This window comes from Ostrea edulis, chromosome 10 (genome assembly GCF_947568905.1).
Source record: "Ostrea edulis chromosome 10, xbOstEdul1.1, whole genome shotgun sequence".
Classification (NCBI taxonomy): domain Eukaryota; kingdom Metazoa; phylum Mollusca; class Bivalvia; order Ostreida; family Ostreidae; genus Ostrea; species Ostrea edulis.
In genome coordinates, this window is record NC_079173.1 from 46,536,553 (window position 1) to 46,560,705 (window position 24,153).

The 24,153-nt window shown below is 36.9% G+C and overlaps 1 protein-coding gene across 1 annotated transcript in view; it reads right to left on the bottom strand.

Annotated features, from left to right (window-relative positions):
- Positions 1-1,335, bottom strand: part of LOC130050720 (uncharacterized) — a 34,691-nt gene extending 33,356 nt beyond the window's left edge. The window contains exon 1 of the mRNA XM_056150966.1: positions 421-1,335. Within this exon, the coding sequence (XP_056006941.1) occupies positions 421-1,306 (886 nt within the window). The 5' untranslated portion in view covers positions 1,307-1,335. The remainder of the gene's footprint in view (positions 1-420) is intronic.
- Between the last annotated feature and the right edge of the window lie 22,818 nt (positions 1,336-24,153).

Here is a 24,153-nt window from a genome sequence, read left to right on the forward strand (position 1 = left end):
CTATATAATTAAGATGACTGTGTTATGTGTACTGACTGATATAGTACAATAAACTACAAGACTACTAGTACCTACCAGTCAGAGAGTACCTCCTCTGTATATATATGATATAGTACAATAAACGACAGTACTACTAGTACTTACCAGTCAGAAAGTACCTCCTATGTATATATCTGATATAGTACAATAAACTACAGTATTACTAGTACTTACCAGTCAGAGAGTATCTCCTCTGTATATATCTGATATAGTACAATAAACTACAGTACTACTAGTACTTACCAGTCAGAAAGTACCTCTTCTGTATAGATATGATACAGTACAATGAACTACAGTACTACTAGTACTTACCAGTCAGATAGTACCTCCTCTGTATATATCTGATATAATACAATAAACTACAGTACTACTAGTACTTACCAGTCAGAGAGTACCTCCTCTGTAGATATCTATATACAGACACTGTGTTGGTGGTCAGTGATCCGACCCAGAGAAGGTGAGTTTTATCATCATAGTTCAGGCTGAATGGTTTGTTTATCCCGTGTTGTGTCAGTAACAGAGACAGGAAGTGACCGTCCTTGTCAATTATCTGTACTGTGTCGGTTTTAACATCACACACCAGGATGTGTGACAGCGCGTCTGTACAGATTCCACGTGGATCTAGTGATGATCCTGATGGAGGTCCTGTGTAGGAGAATCGATGTCTACCCCCGCGCTCTGTCCCCACTACAGCACCACGGTTAATAGTAATCCACTCAGACACAATAATATCACCGTTGTTGTTCTCTGTGATATAACGAGGACGACTATACATCGTGTGACCTGTATTGTCGTGTTGTATGGTCAGGATATGTTGACCACTACTGTTGTACCGGGTTACTTTGCCTGTATCAGTGTTCCACATCCCGACCATTAGATCCCCAGTGGACAGGGAGCAGTACACACACCGTGGATACCATGGTGATGTACACTGTAACAGTCTGGTGATTGTGTGATTGTCTGTAGACAGTTTGTTGATGTCAAGTTCACTGTCTATATAAATCAGTTCACCGGAACTGTTCACTGTGTGTAGTCCTCCTCCTACATACAATGTAATTATATCTGTCACACGGTGTATAGTGTCTCCTGTTGTATCTGTCAAGATGAAATTGTCTTCATCATCAGAGACCCAGACCCGATCCGACTTCACACGAGATATGTGTAACACATCACTAACACCTGTCACACAGACAGACGTGTGTAATACAGGTGTGGACATCAGTTTCACACACTCGTCTATTCCTACTTGTCGTTTTCCTGTTGTCATTTGGATTTCTGTGATGACACTCAATAACTGACTAGCACTGTTCTTTATCTGCGGGACACGACTGGTCTTTATAAATAAGAGGAATTGTACCGATCTGTTTGCTGATTGTTCATATCTGTCTTCATAGTTCTGTAGGTGAACAAGTTGTCTGTTCATTTTTCTCTTCTGTTGTTGTATTCTATCAATCAATAAACCTCGGTATCTTGTTTTAACATTCCATACCACAGTGTCAATCAGATCCTTCAGTCTCTGGGCTTTTGTTGACATCTGTGATTGACGGTGACAGATTTGTGGGGGACAAGTTTGGATATAAGTTTGGAGTCCTGCCAGGAGAACACGACAGTTATAGAGAGTCTCACTTCTGATGTTGTCAATGATTTCTCTGTGTTGTTGTCGCTTTGTTTGATAGACTGTACTAAGATCCACCAGCGCGTGTGTTCTATGGTTTGTACAGCGCTTACACACGGAAAAGTTACACTGATCACAAAACATTCTGTATTTTCTGTTTGGATGTCTGACACAGGTCTCTCGTAAAGGGAAACGATTAAACTTCTCACGGTAACTCAAAACATCATGATATATGGTATCTAGATCAATGACATTCTTCTCTTTACACTGTAAACACAGATCACGTTTACATGTGTTACAGTAGAACTCAGTGTCCCCCTGACATTGAGAACACTGTCGTAGTTTACACTGTGTGGTAAAACTCCTCTCAGTATGACGAGTTATATAGAACACTACATTGTGATATTTGGTGTTATTTTCTGTAACATGTTTCTTTTTACACTGTAAACACAGATCACGTTTACATGTTTTACAGCAGAATTCGGTGTCCCCTTGACATTGAGAACATTGTCGTACTTTTAGCTGGGTGCTGGGACCTAGTGTGTCCATGATGTGGAGAGTCGGGGTCTTTAGGAATACAATCTGAAATCAAACAAACAGTATAAAGCTAGAGGAACTGGAAAGTAGCAATCATTGAATTTACATTTATTTTTACGTAATGCATATTCCAAGAGTTACATCATTTTGGATATAAATATTCCCATCATGTAATTAATACATTTAAATAGATCTACATAATTTACTGAATAATTTTAATTGACCCCTTTTCTGCATAAACAAGAGGCACCATGACACACATCGCTCACCTGAGTCACCCTGACCCTGTTGTTGTTAAGCGGTTATTGGTTTTTTTTTTCTAAGCTTTTTTATCATATAGTAGACCCAACCTTAGCCCTAAAGGGTCATGACAAAACCAAAATTGAATTCACAAAACATAGGGATACATCGATACCAATACGAAAATAATATGACCTTGTTATTGTGGAGAAAGTCAAGGTAACAAAGTCAAATATCATTCTTTGAAATGAAACGTCTTTCCATAGGATATCTACAAGTATGGAAAACATAAGAAAGCTCTATCTTAACTGGTATTGGGAAACATTGAGTACATTAGGTTTTCTTAACAGTAAGCCTTTCTTTAAGGTCTTGCTAAAGGATATCTATATGTATATAGAAAACATGCAAGTTCTATCTTGAAAGGGTCAGGAAATATTAAACATGTTAGGTTTTCTTAAAGGGACACCAATATTTTCAGTCAGGGTCAAAAATAAATTTGCTATAAAAGGGTTTTACCACAAAGAATGCACATATGGAATAAGAGGGCCTTATCATTCACCATTCAGAAGTTATGAACAAAGTTAGAAATGTGGAGAGACAGACATCCAGAGAGAAAAAAAAACAATGCCCTCCGCCACCCACACACACACACACACACACTTTGGTAAAAAAAAAAACATGACACATTGAGTTCACACAACTTGGTAACATTTGCATTAGGATATGATTTAGTTTGAATCTGCTATTCCTGAAAATACTGTTTAAATAAATTTTCTGCATATTCCAATCTAAAGCTTTGATTTCCTTTTTTGGACCCACCCTACCACAAGGGCCCCTAACTTGAACAAACTTAACTGAATTCTGTTTTGGAATGACTATTTTAAAAGATATTTCTACTTCTGATGAGGGGGGGGGGTTTGAACTGACCAACATATTCACTACCATGGGATGCTTGAAAATCAATATGACTAGCCATTGCACTATTGTTTTCGAGGATAATACTTTTACAGATTTTCCCTTTATATTCGCATTTAAAACTGTGATTCTTAATTGTAGCCCTACGCTACACCTTAGAACATGACTAACTCGATGGTTCTTTTGGAAATATATCCTGTATTAACAGTATATAGCCCCAAGTAAAACTTAATTTCCTGTAGTTGTGTAGGCACCAAATTTATGGGCCGGGAATGTTGGGGGAAGTGTAACAACTAGATATTTTCAGAAAAGGTGTTCCAAAGAATTCCTTTCTTTAAAAGCACGAGAGAATTACACCGTGAGGGCTGGTGAAATTTAGAGACATGTTAATCCAATCCGGCGATGAACGAATTAAGTGGGGGGGGGGTGTCATTAAAGGGGCGTGTCAACGATTTGAGCTGATTTTTTTAAAATTGTATTTTTTTCATTTTTAGTGTTTACAATGCTTAACTAACTTGAAAATGTTTCTATTTTACATAACCAAAATTTGACTATCATTTGTTGAGTTACAAGTGAGATACATCCCAGACACATAAGTTCTTGTCAGATTATTTCACACAAAACAACACATTTTCTGTATTTCATTACATGTATTTTGGAAGCCAACACAACAGGAATATACAACTTGGTAACTAATTTAAAATGAGTCTCGCTTGGGTTTTTGCACACCTCACTCATGGTTAAACTTAACCTTGTTTGAGTATGAAATTATCCCCTTACAATGTAAAATTCCCTGAGTTAGGACTTTCTAGATCTTGTTAGAGGCATTGGGTATTGAAGACTTTAAAGCAATGATACATGATAACATAAAAAAGGGTATCAGTCATCCAGAAAGCATATTGCACCTACTGCAAAACATATGTAAATATTTAATTCAAAACACAATTATAGAAAGTTGAAAGTTTGTAGTCAAAACCCTTTATATTATCATTTGAGTTTTCATGATCACACAGTGGAGCTTCATATTAAAGACATATACAGTCCTGATTGGTATTTAAAAATGACTACACACAACAAAAAGTTTTTTAAAAATAAGGAAATTATGTCGTTCGCACGATATAATAAGTCGTGCGAACGAGAAAACAAGTCATGTGAACGAGATAATTATCTCGTGTAAACGAGATATTATGCCATGCAAACGAGATATTATGTCGTGCGAACGAGATAATATCTCGTGCAAACGACATAATATTTCCCAAAATAAGAAGTAAAAAAAATTGCATGTCCTAAATATACCACCGTATAATTCTTTATTAGAACATTTAATGTTCATGGTAACAGACACCAGTCCCGCAAAAACGCAGGCGACTTCTCCAAACTTATATAATGGGTCGGCCAATTATAATAATAAAGTCAATAAAACTCCATTTCCGCAGAAAAAAAAATGTGTTTATTCATTAATAAGAACTCGCATATCAGTTTTACTTTTCCTCCATTCCCAGAATGTCAAGGTACCCGCCACACAAATAGGGAGGGTGCGTAATCACAAAACTTTGGCATTGTGAAGATGATTTTCTTCCGACTGTGCATAAGCCGTACCTTGCTCTTTGAAGCGGTATTTACTAAAACCTACTTGGGTCATTTGAAACAAAAGGAAATATTTTAAAAGGTGTAATAATGCGATAGAAAGGTGTAATAACGCGAATCTTAGACGTAGCAACGCAAAATAAAGGTATTATAACGAAAAGAAAGGCGTGGTAACGCGAAAAAAGGCGTAATACATGTCACACGGATTTAAAAGACACAATAAAGCAAATTAAAGGTGTAAGAAAGCGAAGTTTAACACAGCCGCCCACTGATGTTTTTTTTTTCAAATTTAAAGTAAATCGTAATTTCTTGTTTAGAAAAATAGTAAACGATAGAAGAATAAATAATTTCACTCACTCTCAGCACAGACACTTGTTTCTGTAAATATGACCTCAGAGGTCGTAAGTTATTTACAGAAACAAGTGTCTGTGACTCTCGGAAAAATAAAAAGACAAAATGTGTTTATCTATTGAATTACTTTTATTAGGGGAACTTTTTTTTTTTACACATTTTCCAAAAATTCTTAAAATTTGAACAATTTTATCAATTTCATCTTATCAAAAAATGATAGAGAATAGTAAACATGAGTGCATAGGAGACATATTTCTTGTCCTATAAAATCTTTAAACTCTAGGGGCTTTCAGGGAATTCGCCTCGTTGATCCCCAGACCCCCTGTCTCAAAAAATTGCACCCCCTAACAGCAATTCCTGGATCCTGGATCCGCCCCTGATATAAATTTGATAGTTGTAGAACAACCATATTCATCCAGTTTTACCATTCAGCATTTGATTTCTGTCATCTATACATTTGGATTAAAATGCATTGATTTGATCTACATTAAATAAATTCTAATTATGTACATGGCACGTGGGTACATGAACTAGACTTATGTATCTGTATACACTGTGACGTCATGCATGTTGTTGGTCACGGTGTCAAAACGTACTAAATCATTACGGTAGTATTCACGCTGTTTTATATGAATAAAAACACGTTACATAAGTTATGGTGTATTTGAATATAAAAAATAAAACAGACAGCGCCCCATGATTTATATTTACCAGGTAACTTACTTTTGCGGGTCAGGGTACATTTTGAAGAACAGTCATTTGCAGGCAGATCGTTGAATGGCTCCACCTTAGTCACGTGTACCACTAATTGAATGTTTTGTTTTAAATAAAGGACAACTCAGCGTCCTGTGAGATATCCAGTAGATCAGTTACACGTAAACAATGTCTTGTACAAACTTTTCAATGACTCTTCCGCATTCCCCAGTTCACGATAATGGCGGCTGCTTGGGTAGTTTTAGTAGGTCATTGATCCGCAACCAGGTGTGTAACTGTGTCGTGTAATCGACTGAACTCACTGAAGCGTGAGTGTGCCTATTACAATTCCATTTAAACGCCACATTTAGATTTCATAACATTGCAGATCTATACAGTTTTAAATTTATCAGAAATTTCATTTCAGTTTTTGCTAAAGACTTTGTCTGTATAGAATAATTTAGGAAAATACTATATTTTGCAGTGGGTGTCTTGGTTTTATTTCGTGTTATTTGGGTTTTTCCAGGGGTTGATAGCGGTCTTTTCCAATCAAGTCGAGAAATAAAGCAATATTCCTCGAGATCCGAGTGTCGATCCTTCAAGATTGACAACGGAATATCTATATTAAATACATTGATTATTAAAACACAAATATGTAGATAATAATCACAATATATGGGTGAATCCAGGAATTGTCACAGGGGAGCAATGGATGCAGAAGACACAAATACTCTATAGACCCTAGAAAGCTATGAGGTTTTGGGGTTTTTTCAATGAAAGCACAGTGTAATTTAAGGTGTTATATTTAGGATATGTGTATAACTTGCATATGTCATGCAAATTCCGAGGGTCTTTGCCACAATACTTAGCTAATCAGTGTAACTGAAATTAACAGAATTGTTTGACTTATTGCCGAAAACATGAAATCAAGTCGGTTCACGATAGATTTGATCTAGATCTGCTACTACGCTGACCCAATATGTTAGAAGTCAATTAACAAATACACGCTGACTCAATATGTTAGAAGTCAAACAACAAATACAAGCGACCCCACCAAATCTGCTACAAAGCTGCCCTAATATGCTAGAAGTCAAATAACAAATACACGGTGACCCAATATGTTAGAAGTCAAATAACAAATACACGGTGACCCAATATGTTAGAAGTCAAATAACAAATACACGGTGACCCAATTTGTTAGAAGTCAAACAGCAAATACACGCGACCCCCACTAGTTCTATCTTGGCAAAAAAAAACCACCTTCGAATCTGCATATAATATACAACGTATACATAGATCACTGTATCATCTATACATGTAATATACAACTTATACATAGATCACTGTATCATCTATACATGTAATATACAACTTATACATAGATCACTGTATCATCTATACATGTAAAATACAACTTATACATAAATCACTGTATCATCTATACATGTAATATACAACTTATACATAGATCACTGTATTATCTACACATGTAATATACAACTTATACATATATCACTGTATTATCTATACATGTAATATACAACTTATACATAGATCAGTGTATCATCTATACATGTAATATACATCTTATACATAGATCACAGTATTATCTATACATGTAATATACAACTTCTACATAGATCACTGTATCATCTATACATGTAATATACAACTTATACATAGATCACTGTATTATCTATATATGTAATATAAGCTTATACATAGATCACTGCATCATCTATACATGTAATATAAAATTATACATATATCACTGTATCATCTATACATATAATATACAACTTATACATAGATCACTGCATCATCTATACATGTAATATACAACTTATACATAGATCACTGTATCATCTATACATGTAATATACAACTTATACATAGATAACTGTATCATCTATACATATAATATACAACTTATACATAGATCACTGTATCATCTATACATATAATATACAACTTATACATAGATCACTGTATCATCTACACATGTAATATACAACTGATACATAGATCACTTTATCATCTATACATGTAATATACAACTTATACAAAGATCAATGAATCATCCATACAGACTTGTGTTTTTTGTGTAAATGATATATCTATATGTATTTAATTAATTGTGACCTTCATGTTGAGATAGGGCTAAAATAGACTATGTCTGCTGCAGGATGCCATTCACTTACTTGTGTATAAAAAAATATTAACTAAAATAAACAGTCCTGGTAAACATTTTTCTTCATTGAATGACGAAACAGGCAAAGAACATGACCCACGATATGCCATTTTTGGCTTACCAAATTTGGAAAAATTAAAGAACACTTTAGAATAAATCTAAGATTATATTTTTTATCCATAACATGAACCAAGTTGTATTGCGCAATCGTTTCCTCACACCGGATATTTAAAGCACTCAAGTAAATGCCCAATCCTACCGGAGTTTCACGTTTTCCGGGAAAATCGCATAAATTTGCCAACTTCAGTCTATAAATTCACGTGGACCGCATTACTCACGACTCAATTTTGTAAACTAAAATTAAAATGCAAAGTTCGATTAACACTTTCCATCAAAAAAATTAACTCGTAAGCAATGCGGCCATGTCGAAAAAAAAAATGATAACAAAGGTGTCGTCTGGAAACGTCAGATTCCAAGGAAGTCAATACATACACCTAACACAGTTGATGCGACTCAAAAAGGAACAGCAAAGAGGTGAGTTTTTATGTTCTTATATATTTTTTAAATTAAAAAATCAATATCTAAACGAGTAAATATGAGAGTCATGGCCTATGGTAAAAAGGTGAAGGGGTGGGGGGGGGGGGGGTGGGGTGTTACACCTATCGTGTATTTTTGATTCCGAAGTCCGTTCCGATGGCTTTAAAAGTACCGATTTCCCTACCTTTTGTTACTTTAAAAATGATATTGTTCGAAACAGAATGAATGTTCGAATCAAATGTACAGTACAAACTTATTCGGCCATACAGAATACCCTAGTTAGAATAATCTAACTGTGTCTCGGGACAGGCCCTCACCACAATCGGTGCCGTAGGACATTATCATTTTAACGATAGAACATTCTCTCTAGGAATACCCCAGTAAACATTTCAATTATACAGGCCCAGCATGTACACATGTATTACGCATGGAGATGTGCGATATATATTCAGACATTATGATCCATCGTATGAATTTGTCCATTGGTTCTCATAATTTTTACAAATTATGTACGTTTGATTAATATAGGCTACAGTTCAAAGTTTCGTATAAAATATGAAGTCTGTCAATTATAACTGTAAAGTTGTAGCAACGTGTTACATTAACAAATGTCCGAATATCACGGCAATGTCAAACACGGCTGTAGGCTCTATCTATTTTACATTTGTACTTGAGAATTTGAACGCACAATATTCATACATCGAACGGAGTTAAAACAATTATCGTTTTGTTTTCAACTTCAACTATTTAAGTTCGTAAATTCATAAGTCCCTTGTATATACGTGGAAAGAAACCTACAAAAACACACAGAAAGTTTGTTTTTAAAGAAGTAGGTCAATTTAAATACATACCAAAATATATCTTGTTAAATAATATTTGACATAACTTGTGTTGAAATGTAGAGTATTCTCTTAATTATATTTACTTTTTTTCGATTGAAGGGCAATAACTCTAAATGGAAAACATAGTTTACTAGTGGAGGATCCTAGTTTTTTTTTCTTTCTTTCGTTTTGTTTTATATATACACACGAAAATCAAACGCTTTAATTGATTTTAGAATTTTTATTTTGTGCTATAGACAAAATTGATATTGAAAAGATATGTTTTAAATGTTAGGGGGAAAAAAACAATCTATAAAGGTGAAACGGCAACCCCCCACCCCCCGAAAATGTATTACAATACTACTGATAATTTTTCTATTATTTATATTATTTCATGTATGGAGATGTGCATGGTTTTTGCACCAGTTTTCTTTTTAGATTAGGAAAATGGTTTACTTTTTCCTTAAAAAAGGACTTTGGACGGGTCCATTAAACAGACCCAGGTTGGGAGATTTCAGGCTCTCATGGACTTAATTTCCGTGGAAACGAGGGGGTTATTTACATTCGGTCTTTCCTACCCCGGGATAGGAAAGACCGAATATAAATAACTTCCTTGTTTCCACAGAAATTTACATGGACTATATAATAGAAATAAATTAACCATGTAATATACATTGTTGTAAACCCCATACTCCCTCTATATGTCACACTGACATTAATCAACAAAACATTTGAAGATACACATTTTCAGTTTATTAGTGGAAAAAAAATAATTCCAAGTTTTTGAATACAATTTATTAATTGATTCACCAAGCATTAATTAACAAGTTAATTGATTTATAATTAGATTTTAGGAAAAATAACCTAGGCTAATGGGTTTTAACATGAAGATAAGATTTTCATCCAACCCAAATTGTATATTTTAATTACATGTATATGACATAAATATTTCAGATATGCCAAGGAGTGGTCCCTAATTCTTTCTCTGTTTCAACTGTCCATGGAGAGTAAAACCAAAACACAGATCCAGGATTTCAAAGAAATATAGGTCAGTGATCACCACTCTGATAGGGAGGGCACCATCTGATCATGATTTTCTGTGCAATATATGCCAGAGTGTGTGTGTTGCTCCCATATTAAACAGAAGAATATCAAGTCGGTTAGGCAACAGATTCAAGACAGTCCAGCACCACCACCAGCAGCAGCAGTTTTTCCAATTAGTCCCCCTTCTGTATCGCTCCCATCCCCATGTACATCAAGAGGGCACAGTTCATGCTGTATCTGCGAGTGACCAGGTCCAAAGTTAGTTGTAGTCCCAGTAGGAGTAAGGCATGAAATCTTCATTTCGAAAGAGGCCATCATTCCTGCCGGTTCTCGCTTCTGTACAAATCACCTACAACAAGACATAGAAGAACTTGAACCTATTGCTGACAACACCATGTTCAACAAAACAGGAGTGACATAATTAATTAAGCAAGGTTTTGAGAGCTGAAGTTTTGAGAAAAGAGAAAATATGGTTGGATTTTGACAACAGTGAAAGTCTAACAGTGAGCATCAGAATCTCCTGGGAACCCCTAAAGCTGCTTTTGAGGACTTGCTGACATATGTAAACCTGTAGAATATGGAAACTTGTGCTAGATAAAAGCTTTATAACCTTTCTACCAGTGATGTATTTGTTGACAATAAAAAGGGTATTTGATTTTAGCAGAATAATTACTTATTATGAACTACTAGTATTATCATTATGATACTTTTAAACTGGCAAATAACAAACAACAAACATGATTTGTAAATGTTATTTCCTGTATAGATCTACATGATACTTCTATTTTGGGAACATTATGAAAATAGGCCAATTTAGATTATTTCTCATTCTGTGGCATTTACAAGCATGTATACATTACATGTAAATGCAATATAATCCAAACAATTTAAAACTACAGTGCCTTAGGATATATTCTATTTCAAATATGTATCTAGATGTAATTCTATTCAAATCTATGTTAATGCCTGGAAGATTTTTAGATCACAGCTCATGAATTACGTTCTGTCAGTTAATAATGTATTGCACAAACATTTAAAAAAAAAATGTTGGTTAAAAGACCTCAGTATCTTTACATGATTAATACGTATAGGAATATACAATTATTGATCAAGATAAATACAGTAAAATTTATACAGTATCATTTCTCAAATCGTATTTTCAGAGTCAATAATATACTGACTCTGATCCCCTATATCGGTGTTGTGTTGTTATTATTCACGTTATGAAATCTACATGTACATTTAACAAAAAGATCATTTGATACTTACTATTAGGTGTCTACAGTAATTTTCCTTTAATCAGGTTTCACAGCAAATGCTCGTTGAACGTGTAATTCCGAGTCAATTCGAATTGAACATGTTTTGACGAGACGCCGTGTCAACTTATTTCGTTACCATTAATATCGATACTCGGTCGTTTTAATACCAAAAAAAAAATATTAAAAAACTATGGAATATGATATGAAACAGAATTGTTCCAATGATTCACTTCTTTCACCATGTAAATAGACTACATACTATATTTATTCTTCTTATTTCAGTATTTTAAAATTCAAGTAAAAATAATTTAAAAGTAAAGTTGAACAATCACGGCTTTGAACATCATTTCCAAAATATTTCTTATTTCTATTTCCCAAATTTGGTCAAAAATGCTTATTATGATCATTGAATAAGCCATTCTAGCTATTTGAGTGCATATAACTTGATATATTCAGAGATTTATAGGTTCATGTACATTGTACATGGTCATTGGAGGTTTATTGTTGTAACGTGTATCCGAAATGTTAATTGTTTAACATTAAATACCACAATATTCAACGTCATATTAACAAAAAAGTATAGAATATATGAAAAAAAAGAAAAACATTTCTAGAAAGCCTATATCCCGAAGCTTATTATATACGGAAATTATCAAAATCCTAGGCTAGGCCATTTTTCATGGTTCGTGGGTCATGTTCTTTGAGAGCTTCATACTAACATTACTTACATTTTTCAAAGTATGAAAGGGGACGAGCTGCATGTTGACTTGTCCAACATTCAAAAAGAAAACAATAGCAACATAACATTGTGCCTTTGTAAGAACTTCAAAACCCTAAATCTCGTACATGTGTGTGGGTAGGGCGGGGGAGAGTTAACACAAGCAGCCTCATCCCCTGATGATTTGTGAAGTGGGTTGGTCAATACATGAATTAGATTCGTGGCTTTAAGCTTATATATTATATGCATTGTACGTTATCAAAATTGGTGGGGGGGACCCAATACATTTTTAATATTGTCGTCAACAATAGTGGGAGGGAAGCCCCTCCCCGCCGCTGATTCTACGTTTCTGCAATCAATATGGAGGGATGAAAACATCGGGCAATGCCAAAAACCACCAAAACATGATTCCTTTTAAAGACAAAACTTACCTTGGTGGTTTGCATGACATTTGTTTTATATTTGCTATCAATCATCAACACTAATTTAATTTCTATATTGAATCATTTTTTTTTATTTAGATGCAGAGAGAGAGAGAGATCACATCGGCAATTATTGAATGCCCCAAACCCTTACAAATAGTGTTACAAAATCCTACAGGGGTATCCCATCTACCCTTAATGACACATAGTTAGTTGTGTTGTCAATTGTTAGTCTACAAAACTGAAGAGTTGTCAACGAGTAACAATGAATGTGCATGTACAGTAATTGTGCAACATATCTCCATCTCCATGCGTAACGTATAGGTATGAACTCAGTTTCCCGTGAGACCGTGACCGAATTTCAAGCATTGAAGCGCGCGGACCTCGTGTCTTACAATCAAGTTTTAAGTATTCCAAGTCAGTTTAATTCCCCATAATACTTGACTGATTGATATTCATCTAAACTTGTAAATCAGATTTTACTTCAGTGAAGAACTAATCGCGTTTCCGAGGGTCGACTTCTGTATCTGTATACAAAGTTAAACACGTTACATTTATAGTCAAAATCAATTCATAATATGAATGTTTGAGAAATAAAAAAAAATATAAATCATTCTGGTAATCAAGATGAAAAACTTGATGAAGCTTTGAAGCTGACTGCATCATTTACTGACAGTTTCAAAAACAATTACACACGGGGAAAGTATAGGAACAATATTAACTTGCCGCTATTACTTCATCAAAAAGTTAGGATTTAAAAATACCGCTGATAGGTTCATTTACATCGTCTAACAAAAAATCCAGGTTTCAATATCATTTTCCTAAGATTCTATACAGACACGGTGTGACACGGGGGATATTAGGGACTAACTTCTTAAATAAGGCGAACTTCTTGTGTATTTGAAATGTTATACGGACAGAAAGTCACAGGACAAAATGTCACAGGACAAACATTTACAGGACAAAAAGTCACAAAATCCGTAGGACAAAAAGTCACAGGACAAAAAGTCACAGTAATCACTTTGGATCACATAGGATAAAAAGTCACAGGACAAAAAGTCACAGGACAAAACGTCACTGGAGACGTCACAAAATCGGTAGGAAAAGTCACACAAATTACTTAGCAAATCATACCCCATCTATACCTTTAAGTTAACAATAACAGGTGGTACCTAAATGCTCATTAAAGCTGCTGTTCAGACACCAGACATTTCTTACAGTGGATGGGGGATAGAAGGGAATACATGTCATCATTCTTATTGGTGTTTTATTTTGCCATATTTAGAACTTTCAGTTCATTATTAGATAATAAGAAAGGAAAAATCATAAACTTGTTTATATAGCAATTATTATATGACAGTTCACTAACTTCTTATTTTGGCTATAATCTGGAGTGAAAGGAAGCCAACCATAATTCTTCCATCAGATTTTGTTTTGACAATCATTAATATGTAGTATACTAAACCAAATGATGATAAAGCTTAATTTTATTTTATCTCAATAACATTTTTCTCTTTTTAAAAATCAATTACAATAAATACGATAAAAAAGGAATAACAATTTTATAATCATTATGAAAATCTCATAGAAAATATAAATTTTGCATAAATATTTTCTTAAACTTTACAAAAAGAATAGATATGTTTTCAAATTTATATGAAAAATCAATATATTTTTTTTATTTTAATATAAACTTTGACTTTTTGTCCTCTGCTATTTTGTTCTACTTTCATAAAAATTTTAATTGTGACTTTTTATCTTGTGTTCTTATACAAAAACTGTGACTTTTTATCTTGTGTTCTTACAAAACTGTGACTTTTTATCTTGTGTTCTTACAAAACTGTGACTTTTTATCTTGTGTTCTTATAAAACTGTGACTTTTTATCTTGTGTTCTTATAAAACTGTGGCTTTTTATCTTGTGTTCTTATAAAACTGTGACTTTTGATCTTGTGTTCTTATAAAACTGTGACTTTTTATCTTGTGTTCTTACAAAACTGTGACTTTTGATCTTGTGTTCTTACAAAACTGTGACTTTTGATCTTGTGTTCTTATAAAACTGTGATTTTTTGTTGCAGTTTGTCCTACTTTCACAAAATTTGTTATTGTGACTTTTTGTCCATGATCATTTTGTCCGTGACTTTTTGTCCTATGACTTTCTGTCCTACATTCTTTGAAATACACACACACCGTGCCACACCGTGTCCACGGTGTAATATGGACCATTTTACACAGTGTTCTTTCCACCGTGCGACGGGGAATATTCGTGACCTGTATTGTAAGTCCAAAATTGTTATTTTTGGTAACCATACTTCCACTACCAAACCTGTTTTTAAACGTAACCATGGAATTCAATAAATATATAGTTGATAGTGGTATGTTCTACAAAACTTTATATTACAACAGTCCTTAGTTTCATCACATAAAACTTTATATTACAACAGTCCTTAGTTTTATCACAGAAAACAAAACTTTATATTACAACAGTCCTTAGTTTCATTACATAAAACTTTCTATTACAACAGTCCTTAGTTTCATCACATAAAACTTTATATTACAACAGTCCTTTGTTTCATCACATAAAACTTTATATTACATCAGTCCTTAGTTTCATCACACAAAACTTTATATTACAACAGTCCTTAGTTTCATCACATAAAACTTTATATTAGAACAGTCCTTAGTTTCATCACATAAAACTTTATATTACATCAGTCCTTAGTTTCGTCACATAAAACTTTATATTACAACAGTCCTTAGTTTCATCACATAAAACTTTACATTACAACTGTCCTTAGTTTCATCACATAAAACACATTTTGATTGAGTGTTGATTGTCTTACACAGACTGAACAGCCATTAAATAAAACAGTTTTTCACATAAACACTGCCTTATTCTACGACATAACACCTCAAACTTCAGGTTTTCAATATTTACATCAGGGAACACAACACGATGACGTCACTAACTCATACACTCAGTCAAGTAAAGATCACGTTATTCTACGACTTAACAATATCTCACACTTCAGCGGACATATTCACAAATCTACCTTAGGACGAAGTAACGTCTTAAGATATAATTAGGACACTTTATTTACGTAAGTAAACACAACACAGTCGCGCTACCATATCACACACTCACGCAGAGAAAGCATAACACACTAGAGATCAAGTAAGCATTGCTCTACTCTTTTAGTAAACAACGTCTCGCACTTTTATTTTTTCACTATTTACACGAGAGAACACAACATCGTTGCGTCATCCATTCGCGTAGTTTAAATCAACATAGCGCTATTCTATGACAACACTGTCTCACATTTCATGTTTCTCATTATTTACGTTAGAGAACATCTGATAATCCGACGAACTCAAGCTATAGTTTCTACATACTAACAACATGTCGTGGGTCTAACAATAACATTAGATTATTTATCACCAACACACTGTCAGGTCTTCGTAACATCATACATCATAAACGTCATCAGACTAGCAATAATGTAATTTGATAACCAACTTTAAGTTAAGATGACGCAAATGGAAACAAAACACTATTGGTCTGAAATAGCATTGAGTCATAGCCATCATGAACTGCAACTGCAGGTACACATAGCTTGTTGTTGATATAACAAACATCAAATTATAACCAACGCTGAGGCATATACGTATACACAGGATGTACACAGAGCGTCGTCGGTCGCACAATAACATGAAGTGATAACCAACATGAACTTGTGTAAGCGCAGCTACAGACCACAATTCATTGGTTTAACAAACATATAAGGACGGGTTCTTTTACTCTTTCAATCTAATGAGTCAGATTATGTCTGTCATATTCCCTTGTAGGTGTCACTAGATCACTCGACATTCGATGGGTCAGATTATGTCTGCCATCCTCCCTGAGACCGTCTTCAGATAAACATTAGATGGGTCAGATTACGTCTGCCATCCTCCCATAGACCATTAATTGGGTCAGATTATGTCTGCCATCCTCCCATAGACCGTCTTCATATCAACATTAGATGGGTCAGATTATGTCTGCCATCATTCTATGACTCTTAGTATATGTAAGTTATTAGTGATGAGTAGCCTCAGTAGGCCAGCTTATGTCTGCTACTTCCTCCTACACCTGTGCTGCTAGTATACATGTATTCCCGTATGTGATAAATGTTACACTGATGTAATCCAGGTCATAGAATCAGGGGTTTTGCTGGCTAGTTGAAATTGTATAGGTATTATGTGGTGTTATGTATTATTGAATTTCCTTTTCTCAAGATTCTGATATTAGAGAGGATTTTCTTTGCTCTGGCATGTTTTATGTTGTTTCCCTTGGGTGGCGAGAAATCCAATGTTTGTTGGATTTTGGTGGCCTATTGTTTGTTGCCACCTTATTTTTCATCATAGTGATTATAATTTTCACACTATATCTTAACATGTAACTTTGGGAGATCCTAAACCAAGTCTATGTACAATTTGATAAGAAAGTAGGATCTCCCTAATTGTTTATCTTGATATCTTCTTGTCATCAATAAATGACAATTTTACAACTACAATAATTACTTGTTTGTTGAGATGAAAAATAACTAGCTGCGGGAAACTTGTTTTAACTTCTAGATTTATCATATAGAAGGCATAAAGTGATATTATTGTAAATAATATGTTTTATGCATTTATATGTAACAATACACCGGTGCATTATTTTGCCGGCTTGTGACGTAACAATGCACTAGTACATATGTGACGTTAGATTATCTCTTGACGTCATAAATTACTGGGTGACGTTATCAGTATATTGTTATTGTCGTTAGACGTTCGACTTGTTTTAAGCGAATCATAAGAAAAGATAAGTAAGTGCAGCTACAGACCACAAGTCGTTAGTTTAACGAACATCAGTCTATGCTAAACACAACACATGCTGACACAGCTACACACGAGGTGTAACGAACACCAGTCTATGATAAACACATGCTGACACAGCTACACACGAGGTGTAACAAACACCAGTCTATGATAAACACATGCTGACACAGCTACACACGAGGTGTAACGAACACCAGTCTATGACAAACACATGCTGACACAGCTACACACGAGGTGTAACGAACATCAGTCTATGATAAACACATGCTGACACAGCTACACACGAGGTGTAACGAACACCAGTCTATGATAAACACATGCTGACACAGCTACACACGAGGTGTAACGAACATCAGTCTATGATAAACACACACACATGCTGACACAGCTACACACGAGGTGTAACGAACACCAGTCTATGATAAACACATGCTGACACGACTACACACGAGGTGTAACGAACATCAGTCTATGATAAACACATGCTGACACGACTACACACGAGGTGTAGCGAACACCAGTCGATGATAAACACATGCTGACACGACTACACACGAGGTGTAACGAACATCAGTCTATGATAAACACATGCTGACACAGTTACACACGAGGTGTAACGAACACCAGTCTATGATAAACACATGCTGACACAGCTACACACGAGGTGTAACGAACACCAGTCTATGATAAACACATGCTGACACAGCTACACACGAGGTGTAACGAACACCAGTCTATGATAAACACATGCTGACACAGCTACACACGAGGTGTAACGAACATCAGTCTATGATAAACACATGCTGACACAGCTACACACGAGGTGTAACGAACACCAGTCTATGATAAACACATGCTGACACAGCTACACACGAGGTGTAACGAACATCAGTCTATGATAAACACACACACATGCTGACACAGCTACACACGAGGTGTAACGAACACCAGTCTATGATAAACACATGCTGACACAGCTACACACGAGGTGTAACGAACACCAGTCTATGATAAACACAACACATGCTGACACAGCTACACACGAGGTGTAACGAACACCAGTCTATGATAAACACACACACATGCTGACACAGCTACACACGAGGTGTAACGAACATCAGTCTATGATAAACACATGCTGACACAGCTACACATGAGGTGTAACGAACACCAGTCTATGATAAACACATGCTGACACAGCTACACACGAGGTGTAACGAACATCAGTCTATGACAAACACATGCTGACACAGTTACACACGAGGTGTAACGAACACCAGTCTATGATAAACACATGCTGACACAGCTACACACGAGGTGTAACGAACACCAGTCTATGATAAACACATGCTGACACAGCTACACACGAGGTGTAACGAACACCAGTCTATGATAAACACATGCTGACACAGCTACACACGAGGTGTAACGAACACCAGTCTATGATAAACACAACACATGCTGACACAGCTACACACGAGGTGTAACGAACACCAGTCTATGATAAACACATGCTGACACAGCTACACACGAGGTGTAACGAACACCAGTCTATGATAAACACATGCTGACACAGCTACACACGAGGTGTAACGAACACCAGTCTATGATAAACACATGCTGACACAGCTACACACGAGGTGTAACGAACACCAGTCTATGATAAACACATGCTGACACAGCTACACACGAGGTGTAACGAACACCAGTCTATGATAAACACATGCTGACACAGCTACACACGAGGTGTAACGAACACCAGTCTATGATAAACACATGCTGACACAGCTACACACGAGGTGTAACGAACACCAGTCTATGATAAACACATGCTGACACAGCTACACACGAGGTGTAACGAACACCAGTCTATGATAAACACATGCTGACACAGCTACACACGAGGTGTAACGAACACCAGTCTATGATAAACACATGCTGACACAGCTACACACGAGGTGTAACGAACACCAGTCTATGATAAACACATGCTGACACAGCTACACACGAGGTGTAACGAACATCAGTCTATGATAAACACATGCTGACACAGTTACACACGAGGTGTAACGAACATCAATCTATGATAAACACAACACATGCTGACACAGCTACACACGAGGTGTAACAAACACCAGTCTATGATAAACACACACACATGCTGACACAGCTACACACGAGGTGTAACAAACACCAGTTTATGATAAACACACACACATGCTGACAGAGCTACACACGAGGTGTAACGAACATCAGTCTATGATAAACACAACACATGCTGACACAGCTACACACGAGGTGTAACGAACATCAATCTATGATAAACACAACACATGCTGACACAGCTACACACGAGGTGTAACGAACACCAGTCTATGATAAACACATGCTGACACAGCTACACACGAGGTGTAACGAACACCAGTCTATGATAAACACATGCTGACACAGCTACACACGAGGTGTAACGAACACCAGTCTATGATAAACACATGCTGACACAGCTACACACGAGGTGTAACGAACACCAGTCTATGATAAACACAACACATGTTGACACAGCTACACACGAGGTGTAACGAACATCAATCTATGATAAACACAACACATGCTGACACAGCTACACACGAGGTGTAACGAACACCAGTCTATGATAAACACAACACATGCTGACACAGCTACACACGAGGTGTAACGAACACCAGTCTATGATAAACACAACACATGCTGACACAGCTACACACGAGGTGTAACGAACACCAGTCTATGATAAACACACGCTGACACAGCTACACACGAGGTGTAACGAACACCAGTCTATGATAAACACATGCTGACACAGCTACGCACGAGGTGTAACGAACACCAGTCTATGATAAACACAACACGTGCTGACACAGCTACACACGAGGTGTAACGAACACCAGTCTATGATAAACACATGCTGACACAGCTACACACGAGGTGTAACGAACACCAGTCTATGATAAACACATGCTGACACAGCTACACACGAGGTGTAACGAACACCAGTCTATGATAAACACATGCTGACACAGCTACACACGAGGTGTAACGAACACCAGTCTATGATAAACACATGCTGACACAGCTACACACGAGGTGTAACGAACACCAGTCTATGATAAACACATGCTGACACAGCTACACACGAGGTGTAACGAACATCAGTCTATGATAAACACATGCTGACACAGTTACACACGAGGTGTAACGAACATCAATCTATGATAAACACAACACATGCTGACACAGCTACACACGAGGTGTAACAAACACCAGTCTATGATAAACACACACACAAGCTGACACAGCAACACACGAGGTGTAACAAACACCAGTCTATGATAAACACACACACATGCTGACACAGCTACACACGAGGTGTAACGAACATCAGTCTATGATAAACACAACACATGCTGACACAGCTACACACGAGGTGTAACGAACATCAATCTATGATAAACACAACACATGCTGACACAGCTACACACGAGGTGTAACGAACACCAGTCTATGATAAACACATGCTGACACAGCTACACACGAGGTGTAACGAACACCAGTCTATGATAAACACATGCTGACACAGCTACACACGAGGTGTAACGAACACCAGTCTATGATAAACACATGCTGACACAGCTACACACGAGGTGTAACGAACACCAGTCTATGATAAACACATGCTGACACAGCTACACACGAGGTGTAACGAACATCAGTCTATGATAAACACATGCTGACACAGTTACACACGAGGTGTAACGAACATCAATCTATGATAAACACAACACATGCTGACACAGCTACACACGAGGTGTAACAAACACCAGTCTATGATAAACACACACACATGCTGACACAGCTACACACGAGGTGTAACAAACACCAGTTTATGATAAACACACACACATGCTGACAGAGCTACACACGAGGTGTAACGAACATCAGTCTATGATAAACACAACACATGCTGACACAGCTACACACGAGGTGTAACGAACATCAATCTATGATAAACACAACACATGCTGACACAGCTACACACGAGGTGTAACGAACACCAGTCTATGATAAACACATGCTGACACAGCTACACACGAGGTGTAACGAACACCAGTCTATGATAAACACATGCTGACACAGCTACACACGAGGTGTAACGAACACCAGTCTATGATAAACACATGCTGACACAGCTACACACGAGGTGTAACGAACACCAGTCTATGATAAACACAACACATGTTGACACAGCTACACACGAGGTGTAACGAACATCAATCTATGATAAACACAACACATGCTGACACAGCTACACACGAGGTGTAACGAACACCAGTCTATGATAAACACAACACATGCTGACACAGCTACACACGAGGTGTAACGAACACCAGTCTATGATAAACACAACACATGCTGACACAGCTACACACGAGGTGTAACGAACACCAGTCTATGATAAACACACGCTGACACAGCTACACACGAGGTGTAACGAACACCAGTCTATGATAAACACATGCTGACACAGCTACGCACGAGGTGTAACGAACACCAGTCTATGATAAACACAACACGTGCTGACACAGCTACACACGAGGTGTAACGAACACCAGTCTATGATAAACACATGCTGACACAGCTACACACGAGGTGTAACGAACACCAGTCTATGATAAACACATGCTGACACAGCTACACACGAGGTGTAACGAACACCAGTCTATGATAAACACATGCTGACACAGCTACACACGAGGTGTAACGAACACCAGTCTATGATAAACACATGCTGACACAGCTACACACGAGGTGTAACGAACACTAGTCTATGATAAACACATGCTGACACAGCTACACACGAGGTGTAACGAACATCAGTCTATGATAAACACATGCTGACACAGTTACACACGAGGTGTAACGAACATCAATCTATGATAAACACAACACATGCTGACACAGCTACACACGAGGTGTAACAAACACCAGTCTATGATAAACACACACACAAGCTGACACAGCAACACACGAGGTGTAACAAACACCAGTCTATGATAAACACACACACATGCTGACACAGCTACACACGAGGTGTAACGAACATCAGTCTATGATAAACACAACACATGCTGACACAGCTACACACGAGGTGTAACGAACATCAATCTATGATAAACACAACACATGCTGACACAGCTACACACGAGGTGTAACGAACACCAGTCTATGATAAACACATGCTGACACAGCTACACACGAGGTGTAACGAACACCAGTCTATGATAAACACATGCTGACACAGCTACACACGAGGTGTAACGAACACCAGTCTATGATAAACACATGCTGACACAGCTACACACGAGGTGTAACGAACACCAGTCTATGATAAACACAACACATGCTGACACAGCTACACACGAGGTGTAACGAATATCAATCTATGATAAACACAACACATGCTGACACAGCTACACACGAGGTGTAACGAACACCAGTTTATGATAAACACAACACATGCTGACACAGCTACACACGAGGTGTAACGAACACCAGTCTATGATAAACACAACACATGCTGACACAGCTACACACGAGGTGTAACGAACACCAGTCTATGATAAACACACGCTGACACAGCTACACACGAGGTGTAACGAACACCAGTCTATGATAAACACATGCTGACACAGCTACGCACGAGGTGTAACGAACACCAGTCTATGATAAACACAACACGTGCTGACACAGCTACACACGAGGTGTAACGAACACCAGTCTATGATAAACACATGCTGACACAGCTACACACGAGGTGTAACGAACACCAGTCTATGATAAACACATGCTGACACAGCTACACACGAGGTGTAACGAACACCAGTCTATGATAAACACAACACATGCTGACACAGCTACACACGAGGTGTAACGAACACCAGTCTATGATAAACACAACACATGCTGACACAGCTACACACGAGGTGTAAGGAACACCAGTCTATGATAAACACACGCTGACACAGCTACACACGAGGTGTAACGAACACCAGTCTATGATAAACACAACACATGCTGACACAGCTACACACGAGGTGTAACGAACACCAGTCTATGATAAACACAACACATGCTGACACAGCTACACACGAGGTGTAACGAACACCAGTCTATGATAAACACATGCTGACACAGCTACACACGGGGTGTAACGAACACCAGTCTATGATAAACACATGCTGACACAGCTACACACGAGGTGTAACGAACACCAGTCTATGATAAACACA